General features: G+C 40.9%; 2 protein-coding genes across 3 annotated transcripts; both read right to left on the bottom strand.

Annotated features, from left to right (window-relative positions):
- Positions 1–1947: 1947 nt before the first annotated feature.
- On the bottom strand, positions 1948–3974 carry agr2 (anterior gradient 2). Its single transcript, XM_085446523.1, has 8 exons — positions 3891–3974; positions 3488–3612; positions 3336–3399; positions 3196–3248; positions 2942–3018; positions 2723–2786; positions 2302–2385; positions 1948–2191 (listed from the first exon to the last, which is right to left on the bottom strand). The coding sequence occupies exons 2-8, from the start codon at positions 3597–3599 to the stop codon at positions 2142–2144; spliced, it is 504 nt and encodes a 167-aa protein (XP_085302649.1). The 5' UTR covers positions 3600–3612; positions 3891–3974; the 3' UTR covers positions 1948–2141.
- Positions 3975–8338: 4364 nt separating this feature from the next.
- On the bottom strand, positions 8339–18188 carry ppp1r10 (protein phosphatase 1, regulatory subunit 10). 2 transcript variants are annotated; one of them, XM_085446773.1, is made up of 18 exons: positions 18157–18188; positions 14479–14588; positions 14285–14371; positions 13700–13835; positions 13570–13621; positions 13394–13483; positions 13189–13314; positions 12738–12846; positions 12499–12602; positions 12276–12403; positions 11821–11977; positions 11554–11697; positions 11199–11445; positions 10765–10840; positions 10450–10656; positions 10184–10313; positions 9705–10067; positions 8339–9515 (listed from the first exon to the last, which is right to left on the bottom strand). In XM_085446773.1, exons 2-18 carry the CDS (start codon positions 14583–14585, stop codon positions 9355–9357), a joined length of 2424 nt encoding a protein of 807 aa, XP_085302899.1. In that variant the 5' UTR covers positions 14586–14588; positions 18157–18188; the 3' UTR covers positions 8339–9354. The 2 variants fall into 2 exon arrangements, with proteins under 2 accessions (XP_085302899.1, XP_085302898.1); XM_085446772.1 differs by lacking the exon at positions 18157–18188 and adding an exon at positions 17703–17912.
- Positions 18189–18230: the final 42 nt, after the last annotated feature.

Raw genomic sequence — 18230 nt, 5'->3', positions numbered from 1 at the left:
TTACCCTTTCTTGTTGTGATGACAAGAGAAACCCGGGGGGGGGCTTCAATCTCTCTCCACCCACCTTTTCCGCCCACATCAGATGATGAACTGATGAAGCTGCATTTGACAGTATGTGCAGTCCAAACTAGGACAATCACAGGGAATCATGGCTAACTCTAACTTTCATTTTACAGGGACAATTATTTTACATTTATTCATGTTGTAGGCATTATAAACATGATTTTTAAATTGTCATAAATATAGTCTGTTTCAGCACTTACATTCAAACTAATAGATTCTTTTCATATTTGAATACATACCTCACATCTGCCTGCTAGGAGACATATTTATCTCCTTTATAGTCTGTAACTCTACAACAAACTCACCTGGTCAAACAAACGTACAAACATAGCTTCATAGCAATTGTTTTGCTTCTTTCATTCATTCATTGACTGACATATTAATTCTTTGTCCGAGCACCAACCACAACCTGATCAGAATATTAAATGACTCTAATTCCTCCTTTGCCTGTCTGGGTCTAGTTAAATTAGGAGTGGCATGGTTTGCTCCTTCAACTTAACCAAGCCCACGAGTCATTAAATCCCTAAAAAAAGTGGCACCTCCTCAGGGCCTGGGAGTGTTTTTTGTTTGTTTTTTGTTATGGGGGGGTAACCCTCTGAGTCAGCTTCCTCCTATAAGAGGTCAGGAAGGAACAAAATCAGACTTAACAAAAAACATGATAAGCCTGATTGACTCTGTTGAGCCGTACGCAGCGCACACACATACACACACTTACTTTCAAATATGCAAAACATCTGCAGGTTCCTAACATAGCCGGTTCTTTGTAATTGAAAAGACTTGAGACTGGGTTACCCAGCAACACAAAAAAGCTTTCAGTGCTGGCAGTGTGGACCCGCCCACCCAGAATTCAACTTTACTGCATACACAGTCTTCTTGAGTCGATTCCTTACCTGAAACTGTCTGACTGACAGACATCGTGCTGACAGATTGCAGATCAGGCGTCATTATATGATTATTTCTTGTTATCAAACAGAGTAGGCAAATCATGCCAGTCTCTGCATGCTGATTGTCACCAGCACATCACTGAATCAGAGTTGTGACAGAAACATTAACTGACCCCAAATCCACTGATTGAAAGCACCAGCACTTTCCAGTTCACAAGTGCTTAACCTAACACTCACAGACTCCAACTGATGCATTTAGCTTCAGTATCCTGCCAGAGGAAAGTTTGATATGCAGGTTGGAGGAGGCGGGGTTTATACTACCAAGCTTGTGGTTAGCAGACGTGCTCTGCCTCCTTGGCCACGGCTGCCTCTGTGCTGGGTGTTATGGTCAGATATTACCACTTTGGTCTGATTCAACAATCTTATCAGTTGTTCATAAGTGAACTTTGCGTGTTCTTTTCAGAGACACGAGTCTGTCTCCTGACACGTCTCTAGAAGTACATATTTGTATTTTGTGTTTTTCTGATTGCACTGTCATAAACTTGAACACGCTAAACTCTGGTTAGTGTGCAAACTAAATGCTGGGAAAATTGTGGGCAAAAATGTCTGTAACTATTAAACTTTTAATGCCACGCTTTTATTGATCTACTATAATTAAAGGTGAAAGTCTGCACTTCCATCACATTGTAAAAAACCTCCTATAGTGGTGTAAGAGAAAAATGACCGCACAAATAAACACCTTTTGGCCTTTTGAGATAGATACATATAACAAAGTGGTCATTATGGTCAATACAGGCCGAATGCAGTAAAAACTGCTTTTTTCTAGCCCTCCCACACAGCCTTTAAAAGTTAAACATTTAACAGCTGGATGAGTGGAGACCTGATGCAGGCACTGAAGTTAACAGTCATTTCATTATTTTGTTGTTAGTATGATTATTATCATTGATTAAACATAAAGATTTGATTCCACACAGTCTGGCAAATAAGAAGGCAGAGTATCTGTCAGTGAGAACAGCTTCATTTATTTACTCAATATTCCTGTCGTACAGTAATAATAACAAGCATTAGGAAGGAAATCAGGGAGAAAACATTTCAAGTGAAGGTGAAAAGAAGAATTTTTCCAGTGCGTTGTTTCTCATATGTAAACTGTGGAGAAAGCAGCTGTGGATCAGCATCAGTGTGTCTTCCTGGTGCTCACAGCTCAGACTTCAGAAGCTTCTTAGCTTTCTGCATGTTGCCAACCACTGAGGAAGAGACAGGAAATGTTTAATTACACAGTGTAAATGGATGCAAGCAGACAAAAACTGCATCGTGAGGAGTACGCGTCACAGCAAGTATGGGCTGCAGCACTTACAGAGTTTGATGTCACTTGGTTCATAGGCATACATGCGGTTGGCGTAGCGACCAGTGATGTCAGCCCTCACTGTCATTGAGGGGTCTGTGGAGAAATTGGTGCTGGGTAAGTGAAAAAACGCCAGTTGTGTGCATCAAACTATAATTTCATAACATTTCACTATAAAATATCAGATTTTTAACATTTGATTTGTTGTCTCTGAAGTATATTCATTTACACAACAGGTTAGGATGGGCGAGGATTTTCCACAGCACCAATATTTTGGAGACATGGTTGTAACTGAAGATACAATACAGCTAATTATAGTTAATGTCATTTCCTTGAGAAACATTAAAAGGATTCAGTGCAATAAAACACACTGATAGATGTAATAGTAGTTACCAGTCTATATAAAAGATATGTCCTAATCTCAAGCTCTTACCAACAAAAAGGAGCCTGGGAACATACTGGCCATCAGGGGACAGATGTTTGTCTGTGGTTTCATACTGTAGGAGAAGCAAAAGAACAGTTTTTTTACAGGCACCGTAAACCTACGCGCCAGTGCTGAACCACAAAATGTAATAATGTTAAGTGTGCCTTAAAATGTAATAGAGACTGAAAGACTTTAAAATACTTCATTTTGTCAGGTGTTATAACCTACCACCAGATTAAGGACGATGAAGTCCTCATCAAGGACTTTTTGGACCTCGTTATCCTCGGAGATGACTTTCTTCAGCGCTGTGGGAGAAATTTGACTTTAAGTTTTATAACTCGGGTGTGTAGAGAAGAGCACCAGGATGACCAAGGTGACATCACATATGAACAAACACACACTCAGTCTTCAAACAGAACAGACTTCTCGCTCGAACAAACACAGTGAGTAACTTAATAAGTGAAACACGAGCAGCTACTCACCCTGGCTGTGTGGGCAGTCTTCAAGGTGAAAGATGACCAACAGGGGCTTGTTCCTAAAATACCAACCAGCCCATCATAAGCTTCAGCAAATTTTAGAGTTAAGTCAAAGTTTGGACTTTTATTTTGAAACTATGTCTTACTTTGACCTGGACCAGTAAAGACCCTCCTCATAAGTCTGAGCCCATATCAGCTGATCGCCCCATCCTGCACAGACAAAGACACCATTAGAGATAAGTGCGTCCTTTACCTCAGTAATACTGGGCTTGATGCGTGAATGAAATGACTCAAATACCTCTGGACAGAGTCTGTGGGACCCTCTTCCCACTCTTGGGGATATATTTTGCAGCAAAGGTAGAGGAAATGGCTACCAGGACCAAGAGCACAGACAGTGCTGATTTAACCATCTTTAGAGTTTTCCTGAAACAGCAAACACAAACCAGCTAGAAATGCATACCAGTTTTAGACTTGAAGCATCAGCCTGTTTGCTAAAGTAACTGCATTCACACTTCGATCAGCACATGAGCTGTTAAAACTTGCAGTAACAGAAAGGGAAGCAAAACTGAAGAGACACTTTTATAGAGAAGACTATTTTAACAGAAATCCAGATACTTTTGTATGACATGCAATTATTTGACATAGTAGAGTATTCACACACAAAAAGGTACAAAGCTATGGCGACAAGTTCTTTAGCTTACCTGTTCCCGAATAGTCAGGTAGAAAATGTGGGCAGATCGTGGACTTGCACTGTCTCTAGCTTCACCTGTCCTGTATTTAAGTACCTGTTGGCTGAGAGCCCACCTTCTTCCCTCCCCCACTTCTCTGTGCAGGAATGCCAGAGTGACGCAAAAGTTTGTTTGCCAACCAACTGCATAGTGAAAGTGGATAATTTGCATTTTCCGTGTGTATGAACAAAGACATCCTGTTGCAAGATCATGATTTAAACATTTTATGCTGGGACTCAACACACCCTTGTCAACCAGAAGAGAACTTGATGGAGCAGCACCTTTTTAAATAATATTAAATCATAATTTGGAAAGGAATAAGAGATTTACAAATTAAGATTAAAAAAGATATTCATGTAGCCATATTTGTCAGTAAGCAATATCTGAATTTTCTAGACGATATAAGTATTCAGTTATTGTCAAATCACGGTTTGTGTTATCGTTGTGGGGTCTTTACCTTACAATATAAAGGCGTAATTTGGTGCATTTAAATAAAAACTGAATTGAGTGTTTCCTACAGCAATAATTAGTGTGATGCACATTTTGCACAGGTGTGATCAGGATGAGTTGGGCTGTTTGGCTTCGATCCATGGCCAAGTCAGCATTAAACGTAGGAAAGCGATCAGAGACTGAATGATGATTGGTCTGCATGTGATTGGTTCAGAGCACAAAGCAGCAACTTGATATCCTCTTTGCTGCAAAGTACACTGCTGTTATAGTCATGCAGAGCATGAATGATGCTTTGCATGAACAAAATGATGACCTGAGCCTTTAGTTTTTCAAAACTAGGACTTGTTAGCAGACGAGAACTAATTCACGATGCACAGAGGTTTGTATCCTGCCTGGTTTTCATCTCAGCCGTCGCCTGTGCACTGCAGCGGGGGTCTCATGGTCACCTAGCTGCTGTCAATAGCAGCTTTGTTCAGGCTCCAGCCATTCTACCTCTCTGATTGAATCAGCCCTTTCACCACAGATCTGCCTGCAGTTTCTAACAGTCCACACACACTTGCTCTCCTCTGCTCAGTTCCAGGAAGTAGAGTAATACATTCATTTGAGTTGAGCAACATTTTTCTTTATGGGCACTAACATATCATAATATGATATGAGATAATATGAGAACATTTGAATTTGCATTTGTATATTCCAGTAACAGACATATTTGGTTTTTTGTCAAAATACTGAATACTAAAACTTTTCCACTCACAGGAACTTTTTATCCAAGCAGCTTTTGTGTAGCTTAAAACAAATGGTTTCTATCTAAGCTAATGACATTCATAAGTCATTAATAGACACAGTTCACGGGTTTCCAGGTTTGTGAAGATCCTCTTCTACCAGGATGTGCTCTTTATTCAATCAGGACCCCCTGACCCGCTGCACTGACAATTGTAATCATTGCACGATAACATGTACACGTACACACTTAGTTATTTATTTGTTTTGTAATGGGGTAAAACAACAGATGACGCAGGAACTGACCAAACAGATTTTATTAGTAACGTACATCAACTTTTGGTGTGATTAAGAAAAGGAAATTGACGTTTTCCCTGTTTTCCCTGGTGTCTCTTGTTGCTGGTGCACTTTGTGTCAGTCTTTGTTGTGTGTGTTCTTCTGTCTGGGTGTGGTGCTCCTTTTCTGCTCCTTCAGCCAACTCACCTGTACACCTGAGACCCATCAGCTAACCGTGACCTGCAGCATCTGTCTCAGCTTAGCTCTCCAGTTCCATTGTCCAGTTCACCCATTGAACTAACACAATGGCTCATTCTGGCCGCTCTGAGGGTCTTCGTGTTATTCGACCTTTTCCCGTAACTCCTTGTTTCCCTGTGCCTCAGGTCCATGACCTGAACCGGCAACGTGAGAAAGACCAGTGACCAGTTGAACCTCATAATCATCATCATGGCCTTTTTGCCATAGTATCTAAAAACTCCAGATCCTCAGTTTGCCATTTAAACCACCATGAACATATCATCATATCTGTTGTATTGAAATGGATGCTAGTTTAGAGCTTTCCAGTTGCATCAACTCACCAAAGACAGATGTAATGCCAGAAGTGAACAGGGCCTATTTCCACAGAATACATTCCACATATTCAGTTCATAAAATTCAATTCATTTTTATTAATATAGTACTGACATCAAGGGGCTTTTATATTGTAGGTTAAATAACCTACAATGTTAGAATTCCACATCTTAGATCCCAACACAAATACTGAAGACATATAAATTCCTTCCACATATTAAACGCCAGATATTTTAAGGCCTTGGTGGCTACTCAACCCTTTGTTCTGGTTTTATCCATTTGATTTCTCTGTCCACGTCTTCTACAGTTTATTTTATTTTTTTTCCCTTTTGGTCATTTTTAACATTTTCTTGTTTTTTGTTTATTTTGTTTTTGAAAATGACAACAAGAAAAACAAAGAACTGAATTAAAAGGGGATAAAACACATATCAGTGACTGAAAAGGTCCAAACGACTATCCTTTGAACATACAATAACAATCTAACAAGATTGCACTAAAACAAAGACCAAAGAAAATTATTAATTAAGAATAAATATTAAATAGAGAGAAGAACTGAAATATATGAGAAAATACCTCCATTTTGTATTGATTTGCCTCAAAAATTGACAATCATTTTTTAACTTTTACACACATTGTCGTCACTATTCCAGATGTTTCCCTCATTTAGAAGATTCCCTCTTTTTTAAATATCCTTTTCTTTTCTTATGTCTATTGAATTTCAAACAACCTCTGAATACATTTTGGGGAGAGATTATCTTGCGCTTTGTATATTATCATAGCAATGATCAGCTAAATCATACAATTTTAAGGCATGCAGTTAAATGAATAATCCATTGGTTGGTTCATAATAATCTTGCTGTGGCTGCAAAGTAAGTACAACGTAAACTGTTGGAGTTGTATGTAGTGATGGGAAAGTAATATTGCAAAACAGGGATGAAATTACAAAAGGAATGTCAACTTCAGCTATGCTTTGGCTTCACTGATGTGACCTGTGACACCCAATCCAGAAGCAAACAAGCTTATGTTCTCAGCCTCTGGTGGTAGTTCAGATCATCTACTGATCAGAAGGTTGGCGGTTCGATCCCTGGCTGCTCCAGTCTGCATGCCAAATACGGGCATGATACTAACCCCAAGTTGTTCTCTGGTGCATCCATCAGAGTATGAAGGTTAGACAGAAAGCGCAGAAAAGAAAATCTGTAAATGACACATGGTGTAGAAAGTGCTTTGACAAGGCAGATGGCCTGAACTAAGCCACATGGGCTCTGCACAGGGTGGTGAAGAGAACCAGTTGTTGAAAGGGTGAGAAAAGTGAGGATGCTGGAGGCAGAGTAGAATTGGAGCTGGGTGAGGTTGGTGGCAAGTTAAAAACAGGTCAAGGACCTCAGGCACAGGTAAGCAGGGTAAATGGCCTTTACACATCCAGTCATCCACACATTCACACACACATTCACACACTGGTGATGGCAGCTACATTGTAGCCACAGCCACCCTGGTCACATAACACAAAAAGAGGGCTTGATTAAAGTATACATGGAAGTGAGTTTAGTGAAAGAAGGGAAGTAGAGCCCACAGACCACATTTCCAAATATAGACCCAACATACAGATCTGTAGATACTTCAGAAAGTGCAACGTTGCATTAGTGTTTAGAAAATAAACACTAATGCAAATCCAAATTCACCAACTGTCTTTAATTATGATAGCTCCCACATACTCATAAGTTGTACATTCCTGAGAACTGTGACCTCGTTTCCCTCAGTTTTGTCTCAAACATCTTTTCTAGGATTATCAGCTAAAGCTGTCCTCAAAAGCATTGCTCTTATGATTTAGTGTCACTCAGCTTTTGATTCACCTTTACTGCTTTGCAGCTTTGTTTCATGTGACACTCCACTTGCATGAGAGGTCGTCATTCATTTAGTGTTCTTCTTTGCTTTTACCCTGACTGCAATTTCCTGTTGAAATCTTCTGTTCCTCGACACAGCACTAAATAAATGTTTCTGTGTTTCTTGCAACAGGATGTGGAAGCAGCTTAGTGATGAGGTGTCCTTACTTCAGCTCCCTCTAATGCCTTTCACTCCTATGAGTTTCTATCTTTGTGTGGTCTATACACCACGGTCAATATTTGCACTAAAGGGCAGGGTTAAAGGCCACTCCTCGTAACACTTCACTCACCAGATGCACTCAGCCCTGCCCTGATAACACGGATCTGACGTCAGCTGTCTCCACACGCACAGAGGATAGACCTGCCTGAACAGGATGTGTTTTCCTGATTTAAAATGAAACACCTGAACTGACAAATATTCCCAAGGTGTTGTTCATCAGTCTGTGCAGTACAGACGCACATTTCACTCAAACTGCTTGTTGCTCACATCAGTCACACTTCAAGGGAAAACACAGCAACACTTGCTCAGTATTTAAACATTTATTTAATACACTGTGTACAAAAGAATTCAACTGAAAATGAACTGTATGAATTTATTCATACAGTTCATACCTTCACAAAAAAAAAAATGACAACAAAACCAAAAAAAATCCTGAAGCACACTGTCAAATTTATATAAAAAAAAAAATGTAGAGGGTGAAAAGTTAAAAAACAAAAACAAACCAAAAAAAACCTCTTACAGTCCCACAAGAGACACAAATGACTGTTTTCACAGAAAACACATAATATAGGCGACCCACAGAGGGACTCATCGTTCCCATCTTTAACACTGACAACACAAACCCCTCCTGGATTTAGACGAGTACAGAGGTGACAGGCAGCGGCTCTTCTGACAATAGCATAGCATGTTGTGATTGCCCCACCACGCGCTTACATATGACACACTGCTCTCGGAGAAAAGCAAAAGCAAAGCAAAGGATCTACTCAGATCAGCAGAGTTCATAGCAGCAGTTTTCTCAGGGGTAGGCAAACTCAGGCGGTTTAAGTGTTATGTTTCTTTACAGGCCCAGGAAGGGAAAACATTTCCAATTCTTCTGTACAAATCTTACTGATGGTGCAACAAAACTAGAGAGCAACACTATAAGGAGGAAACGAAGTGGTGTGCTGAGTTGGACGTTTTCATTTGGCCAACTCTGTTAATGATTTGGAAAGTGACAAAGCAGACAGGCACCAAGCTGCAGCAATTCAGACGTAGTGGGGACACATGGTAGCCCAATCTCACTGTTAAAAATGAACACGATAAAAACAAAGTCACATCAGTGATCATCTCACAGCCTTCCAGTCATTCATTTACAATCTCTTGTCTTCTCTCTTCTTGTTCTGTCACAGACTCTTCAGTTACCAGCAGCAAGCTTACTGTTCAGGACAGATCATCCTGGTCTTTCCATAATTGTCTAAAGACAGACGTCTGCATTAATTGGATCGCCGTTAACGGCTACTCTAGTGTCTTTCAGTTATTCCCGGGCTGATGGCAACATCAGCTAGTGGCCATGCTGTGGGTGCTGATTATGTTGGTTGTTAGCGGGGTATTTGGGGGGCAGTGGTGGTCCATTAACACCAGGGTGGTAGAAAGCACAGCTGCCCTCATACCTGCAGCTTCCTTTCATCATGAAGTGACGACAAACAGGCCTCTTGGACATGTCTGCCAGGAGAAAACAGCATTATAGATTTAAGGGTGAAGTATGTGAAACAAAGAAGGTGAGAGCAGCAAATTGGTTACTACTATATGACACTTGTATTCAGTACATTTGAGTGAAACATACTCTAAATGCTTCTGCACAGTCTGCAAACTTTGCAAACACATTTAAAATAAGACTTGAAAATAAGGTACCATTCATATTGTTGTGTCCTCCTCCTCTGGGACCTCCTCGCCCTCTGCCTCTAAATCCTGGGTCTCCACCTCCCCGACCACGGCCTCCTCGGTGAAAGTGCCCCCCTCTGTGGGGCCCTCCTCTCATCGAGTCATCTCCCCAGTAGTTGCCGTCTCCTCTCCCCTGACCTGGCGGTGGTCCCATCATGCGTGGGCCTCCACCGCCACTGAAAGGTGGTCCGTGGTTGTGAGGGGGCGGGGGGTGGTTAAACCGAGGACCACCGGGTGAACTGTTGGGCGGGTAGCCACCATTCATGGGCATCTGCATGTGCATGGTGTTCATGCTGTTCATGCCTGGACCATGTCCCAGCAGACCCTGGTTGACTGCAGAGGAAGAAAAAGAAGAAGTAAGAAACAGACGGACACGACCCTACGGTAACATATTTAATATAACAATTTAATTTAACAGTTAAAGATGAAAATGAATTCAGTTAATTCACCTGGTGGAGGTCCACTCTGGTTCTGGTTCTGATTCTGAGTCTGCTGGAGGGAGCCCAGCAGCTGTTTAATTTTATCTGAGAAGTCTGGTTGCTTTATCAACTCTTCAGTAGACTGGTTACCAGAGGGCCCCTGATGATAGACAGTTGTCATTAGTTACACTGGCCAGTAACAACAAAAAGAAAACTTAAACCAAGTGCAGAGATATTTTACAAAAACTTCCATAATTAGAAAAGATGCTACTTTGTGATGATTGTCCTGTATTTACCATTATGGATGTCAGCAGCTCCTGTATATTGACAGAGGGAGGCACAGTGCTGCTGACAATGTTGGAGGCTGGTGGGCTGCGGGAACTGTTGTTCAGGTTACCAATGAGATTGGCCAAGACAGGCGGCAGCTTGGCGCTCTCGCCAGAGCCTGGTTGTGACGTCGTGTCCATAGGTTCTACGTAGCCGTCATCCTGCATTGACGAGTCCTGGATTGGAAATCAGACTGAGAGCTTAGTAGGCTGGTGGTACACATGTAGAATATGTAAATGACAAGAAATAGAATTGTAGAGAGTGTGTGTGTTTAGTGAGCCAACCTCATCGAGTGGGATGAGACGGGGGGGCATGGGTTCATACGGCTCTGGATCTGGTTCGTGTGGACTGTCAGGCACACTGATGATGAGAAAGGAAAGAACACTGTAAACACCAAATTCTGGTTTTAATAACAGGACAATTTAACTTTTTGGTATGAACATGGTAAGACTCGTTTCTTAGAGTGGCCTAAAGTGGCTTTTCCTCATTTTCTCTCAGACCACAACAATGGCGGATGCCCATACAAAGCAAGACCAAAGCTACTAATATGAAGAAATGTATGTAAATGATGCTTGAAATTGTAATCTCAGGCACACAACTGAGGGCGTAGCAGCACACATACTGTTGAAATGTCTTCTTCTACATTTTGGCATCTGTAATGCACAGCTTGATCCTGGAAAAATGCACTTACTAACCACCACGGATACATATGCCCTACCTCTCTTTGCTGAGAAAGATCTCTTGCAGGATGCCCATTTCACGGTCTCTTTGGGTGAGTTTCTCTGTGCTGTTTGCACCTGAAGTAACAAGACTGCCAGCCAGCGTCAGGGGTCTTGGGGGTGTCCAGGGGACTCTTTCTTCCATGGTATCATGGGAAAGCCGACGAGCCATTTCAAATGTCTGCCGGTCCATCATTAGCTCTCGTTTTGCCGCCTCACCGAAGTCCTTAATTTTGTTGACATTGACTGTGAATTAAGTATAACAGCATTAATAGTTGTTGTTTTTTGATGATTTACAGACCAACTGTAAAAAGTCAACTCAAACACTTTGGTATTTGAACCCTCCAGCTTTACCTCTTTCTGTCTCGTCCAGATCAAAGTAAAAATAGTGTTTGAGCTGCTCCTCTTCAGCCCAGTGAACTGTCTTCTTCTTCTTGCCTTTCTTGGTCAAGCTTTCTTCTTCTCCACGTGGCTCTGCCAGTGCATTTGGTTTCTCGCCTGTAAACAAGACCCAACAAGGAAAACATTTTATGCTCGTTTCCAACAAAACAAGAAAACACCCTGGAGGCAACATGTGCTCATTACAAATCATCATCCTCATCATCATCTTCAAGAACTAACCATTGTCAGAGGGCTCTGGGTCCTCAGAGGGAACAGGGGTCCCAGGCTGCTCAGGTTCCTGGTTTTCATCTGCAAGAGTGCTGGAAGCAACACTTTCTGGAGATGCTGGTTTTGTAGAAGATGCAGAATATACAGGTTTGCTGTCGAATGGGCTTGCCTAAAGGAGACAAGGCAACAGTGGTGAGTATCTGGTGAGAAAAACCAACGATTCTGTGCAGTTTCTGTGTCTCACACAACAACAGACTAAAGAATTCTATACAAATTAACAGAAATACAGCAAAACAATGTCTATAATTTTCTGTCAAGCAAAAAGATTAATTCTGGGAATATTTACATAAAACACAACAATAATTTTAAAAATGACAAAATTACTAAATTAATTAAGAACAACAACAACAAGGAAACAAAATCTTAAATAAAATCTGAGGTCAGACTGTCCTGAGATCCATCACTACCTTGTTAGTTGTGGGGGAGACCACCTTGGTACTAGCTGTAGCGTTAGCACTGGGTTTCTTTTTCTTGATCTTGATCCCGGGAACTGGGGCAGAGTTCAGAGCATCTAGGAAGCCAGTGCACTCCATTGCTGCAGGAAGAAAAGAAAACAAGATTACTGATACGTCACCATCATGTCCTTGTATTTAAGAGCAAAAGTTCTTCGGTGGGTATATGTGAACTCACGTTGTGCGGGAATGATTTTGACTTTGATCTCCTTGGCGGAATTGGAGGGTGTATTTAGAGGTTTATACTTTTTCTCCTGAGGTGGAGCATCTCCTGAGCCAGAGCTGTAGATGAAAAAAATGAACACAAGAAGAAAAATGTCAGTACTGCAGTGTTAGTACCACCTGAGGGCACCTGTGAGAAAGCTACAAGACTATGATGCTTTGCTCACAGAACAGGCTGTTGTGGAGGTGCAATACCTGTGTCGTTTGAGGACTGGAGGCTTGATGTTGTACTTGCTACCCAGCTGTGGGGCAGCTGGCGTCTTCTTAGGAGGGGCTGGGTTGGGAGGGTCTCCGATTTCCAGTCCTAAGTAACATAAAACACTGATGCTCACAAAGAACTTAAACAATTCCATTTTATTTATTTACTACAACTTCAGAACAACAGTCCCCTTAAGGTGCTTTATATTGTAAGGAAACCCAGTTTTAGAAAGAACCCCAACAATAACACAGACATTTATGAGCAATCATTTGGCAACAGTGGTAAGAATAAACTCCCTTTTAACAGGAAGTTTCCCTTAGGCGAGCCAGGCTCAAGGAGGGGCAAAGTTGGTGAGGGAAACGACAACAGCAGAGGGAGGCAAAGAAAGACAAAGAGACAGACAAGACACACTATTGGAGAAAGAGCCAAACAGCTCTCCACCTTTACCTATGGAGCGAATCTTAGTGTGGCTGGGTGCATGAGCTTTGGGTTTGTCCTTCTTCTCCTCATCTCCACCTTTTTCCTTCAAGTCACGCACAGGCACCTTAGTCTCCTCTTTCTTCTTTTTCTTATCTATAAAAGACATATAGAAAGTCTTTAAATCTGATGCCTACAGGATACTTTGATGCCAAAAAGAAAAGTAGATCTGTACCTGCAGGAGAGGTGGTACTGGCTGAGACACTTTGGGAGCGGATTGTAGCCATCCAGCCATCCACAAGCACAGCAGCCAATTTCCTCAATTCTACAAACAAAAGACAACACAATAAATTGAAAATACACTGCTGCCTATATTTAAGAGGTTTCATTTCTAATGTAAAACTAACTCACCCTCAGTCTCCGCACTCTTGCTCAGCTGCTTCACCAACTTGGCAGTATTGTTCTGGGACAGATTAAAAGCAGGTTAGATGTTATTGTTTCTCTATAGATTACAACTATAAACACAACAATAAAAAAATACCTGTTTTAGGTGATCGACTTTAAGGGGCAACTTCTGCAGTGTTAGCAGGATAAGTTGAAGTAGAGGAGAGTTGTTGGTGGTTTTGGAGTAGGTGAGCCAGGCATTAAGCAGCTTGTAGCCACCAACTCTGATAAACCTAAGTGAAAGAGCGAACAACAAATTATAGAGAAGGCATGCAAGGATAGACAGAAATTGAATAACCAGCAGGTTTTGCCACAACACTATTTTACTGGGACAAATAATTAAAAACAACAGTTGGGTAAATTACACAAACACACAATTGTTCTATAAACCTCCCACCCCAATTTTAAACCTACACTCCAGAAAGTACTAAAACAACTTCACACAGCTCTAGTCATGCTACAAACAGGGATGTGTATGCTGACACAGTACATATGCAAACATCGACAGCGTGGTGGCGCCTCGGGGCAGGGTGCTTGGATGTGTTTGGATGAAAAATATAAGAAGTCAAAAAAAAAAAGTGTGACTTGAACTGAAAGTTAACAGCTGTCATGCTTTTATCAAGTCCAGTGAATGGGAGTAACAGAATAGAAACGTGACCACAGGATGTGATTTCCAGCATACCTGTTAAGAACATCGTGGGATTTCGTCTGCAGCAGGATGTTCAGGTACATACATCTACTGACCATCTTAGTTGAAGCTTTCATCAGGCTGCATTGGGAAAAGGTGTTTAGAAATCATTGAGTTAAAGTCCTGAACTAAAGGTGTTGTTCACAGTGAGTGCATATTCACATTTCAATTTCATGTCAGTTCTTTACCTAAACACTTTTGGGACTCCTTCCAGACTGCGGAGCTCTCCATCCTTGCCCAGCAGAGCCTCCACACCTTTCAAAATCTCTCTTGGGTCTACTGGTCGCCCTGCCATACCCTAAAACACAATACTATATTAAATACACTCATCTACATCACACAGCTGTATTACATTTGTGTTATATGGAGATGTTTTGTCTGTCGTAATAAGTATCACATCAAGTGTGGGCTATTTGTCTGCCAGATAGAAAAACAGGGCACCGTCCAACAGAATTCCAACCAGACTGTCTTTTAGACTTTTGACTAAGACTACAACCACCCACCCCACACACACACGCGCTTCTCAGGGACACACATTGACAACTGTATTAATCAGATCCCTTAAAATGTGTCAGAACAACAAAGTTACAGCAGAGTCAGCCAACAACCACTAACACATTCAGATTCCACTTTGAAACCGGTCCTACAGCAGCTCAGAGGATGACAGCACCAACCTGTTCAAGGACATTCCACCAAGAACACACGTGCCACCATACGCCAACAAGGCCCTATTATATCCACTGTACTGCACCAAAGGAGGCCTCTATGACCAACTATCTAAGAAATCATTTAAATGTGTGTGTATATGCGTGTGTGTGTGTGTAGAAACACAATCTGAAACACAAATCACCAAGTACAGACAGTCAGTAGCATTTTCTTGCAGCCATATAGCCATAAAGGTTATATGTGCTGTGCTGTCTTGTACTTGAGGTGTTTGGAGTACCAGCTGCAGTAAAGTAGTGACCAGGCCGGGTCACTGCTACTTGCTCTTCAGTACCACAGGGGGTCTGCTCTCTGGGACTTTCACTTGCAGGACAGCACATTGCCATAATGCTTTCATTTTGTGTGCGAGGAAACCCTGTTTATTCCATTTCAAGCTACAATTAAAGAAGCAGGAGCAACGCAGACAACTATGCACATTTATAAAGTTCATGTACAAAGCTTCACACCTGCCATTAATCGTTTTTATTTATTTCAATATTTCACTACTAAAATAAAAAAGAATATTGAAAATCTATTTACCTTGGATTTCATATGCTTATTTCATCATACATTTCCACTTATGTATCACAGCTATATAAAATAGTTCAAAATATCCAAAGAGAATACTTTTAAGTAATGCTGAATATGACTTATCAGTGTTTGTTTTTAATAACATACATCTATCACAGTCATATTCATTTGTGCAAAAAATATAACTTTGTAAGAAAAAGAGAAAACAAACAAATACTTTATACAAACAAAATCTACTGTCATTAATTAATTATGACATCTAATGAAAAGGTGAATGGTACAAAGATTATATGCAATGAAAAAATAAAATATGATTAAAAAGAACTGTATGAAGAATGAAATGCTTGGAAACTGTGACATTAGTTTGTTAATCTTCACCTGTGGTCATGTGATCATAGTGTCAGTTTCTCTGTACTGGATTATTCTGTTTTAATGAGATAACTGACAGTTATCCCAGCCAGAAGGCACAAGTCTAGCCACTTACTGCCACCTATAGGTTAGTTTTTGCACATTGGCACTGCACTCTCTGTAGTAACAACACATTTTAAATGGAAACACCTGTTAAACATCACATGAAGCTGTCACAAATTAAAGTGACTGTAAAGTTTAAAGGTGTTGGGTGTTTACTTACTTTTCATCTTTGAAAAGTGCAATATGAGCCAAACACAAACAGTGAACACTCAAGCACATTTGAATGCTCCAGTGTTTTAGATTATTATTGTGTTAATCTGAATAACCCTCAAATGATTCATAATATAACTGCTCGAACTGACCTTTATAATAAGCATGCACTTTATTTTCTTTCAATGCATTTCGTAATGAAACATTTTGCCAATTTATGGAAATGTCATGATGTGAGGAATCAGTTAGGTCTTACCCGCGTAACTGTTGTAGTAGAAGTTTTATATAGTCTCAGACCTCCACAACACTGCAAATAACTCAAATCCTGTAAATGTCACAATTGTTACACATATACACACAATCAGTGGTTATACATGACCCTGGTTGCTGGTTCAGGAGGAGAAGCAGTTTTGCATAGACATACTGTGGTGTTACTACACATCACCAATACCTTATGTAAAACAAATGTATGGCTTTCTATGCTTGGAACAAATATATCGTCACTGTATCGTTCATGGTTACTCAACAGACGGCAAATTGAATATATTCAATCAAAAAGCCTCAGAAGAAATCGAGCAACAGTGTAAAACGCCCTCTGTTATATAAGGGCAACTGAAGCAGCCTATAAAAGGCTGCTTCTTAACCTGAAATCTGTCACAGCAGAGGGCAGGCCTGCTCCTGCTCTCAGCTGCTTGACGAAGGGGAGGGAGGAGGAGGCTGCCTGCTAATCAGAGCACTCCCTCTGTTAACCACTTCGGCGACAACCCAGCTCCTTCACAAACAATCGCTGTCACAGCGGAGACAGTACTGATGGAATAACACAGCGAGCACCATATGCGTATCAAAGTCAGACAATGCGATGGCGTATGAGTCTATACTTGATCTGCACAGCCGTTTGCCAAATACTCCAAATGTAGTTCCGAGGAAAACACGGCTAGCCCTCGGAGCTGTCCCGAGGACAAAAAGCAAATCGCAACTAGTCCACCATATTTGTCAATCCTGTTTGCTCCCCGGTCATCTTGCAATCTTTATCCTCAGATTGCCGAGTACCTGGTTTAGGCTTTTCGTGAACTCCCTGTGCTATAATTATCGTCATTTAAACACACACGCATACACACACACATACAGTGCTTCACAAAATGTCCACAATCCTCAAACTAACGCAATCTTTATGTATAGATTGCGGTGGGTGTTCGTTCCGTGGATCAGCCCCTACAAAACAAAATCTGGCAGGCAAAAAGTCCGGCTTCATGATCTGGAAAGTTCCCTTCTGTGCCTACGGCAATCTTTATGAACAGATTGCTTATGGTTATTTTACGAATTTTCCAGTTATATCTTTATTTGTATAATTACTCAATTCCGTCTCACACACGAAGAAACGGAGCATTTTGCTTCCGTCCACGTTCCTGTGTGAGCTCATACTACAAGGCTATGCTCAAATTATTTGCTAAGAACCAAGCTAACATACGGTGCCTGCTAGCCAGCTACCGCTAGGTAGCCTATTGTCTACGACTAATTTCATTTGAGGAATTTCAATTCAACTTCAAAATCAACTTACTATTGATAATATAGATCCTCAGCGTCTCGGGAATATTATAGTGTGCTTTTAAGGCACTTATAGATCCTATTTAAATAATTTTATGTCTTCAACCTTCATGGTTTTAATTTCAACTGAAAAACTTCTTGTGGGTGGGGCTGTGATAGCTAAATGCTAGCCTTTCCTTCAGGAACAAACTGGAGGCAAAAATAGTAATCAAATGTCCATTACTTGAAGAAAAAACATGAATTTGAGTTGTTCAAAGTCCTCGACGGCTCAGTCTTCGGGAAAGCAAATTCATACCTGAAAAACACACAGAAAGCGCACATTTAATTTCATTTGTTTACAAAATTCCCATCCATCATCAACATCAACGTCCTTGAATGTTTTGTTTTATACACTCAGCAGTAATTTCGCATTAAGAGCTGAACAATGCGTCGAAAATAAGCCCCTCTGTTTTTCTGACTTGACTTACCTTTGACCAAATCCAGGAATAAGCGCGTGTAGGAGGGATTTACCTTTTATACTACGTGACGTTTTTAACGTCAC

The sequence above is a fragment of the Copadichromis virginalis genome, linkage group LG22 (assembly GCF_057382275.1).
Source record: "Copadichromis virginalis isolate Kocher_CV1m ecotype Utaka linkage group LG22, C_Virginalis_male_GT1.1, whole genome shotgun sequence".
Taxonomy (NCBI): domain Eukaryota; kingdom Metazoa; phylum Chordata; class Actinopteri; order Cichliformes; family Cichlidae; genus Copadichromis; species Copadichromis virginalis.
Note: the sequence above shows the minus strand (reverse complement) of the source record. Positions and strands in the feature narration are given on the sequence as shown.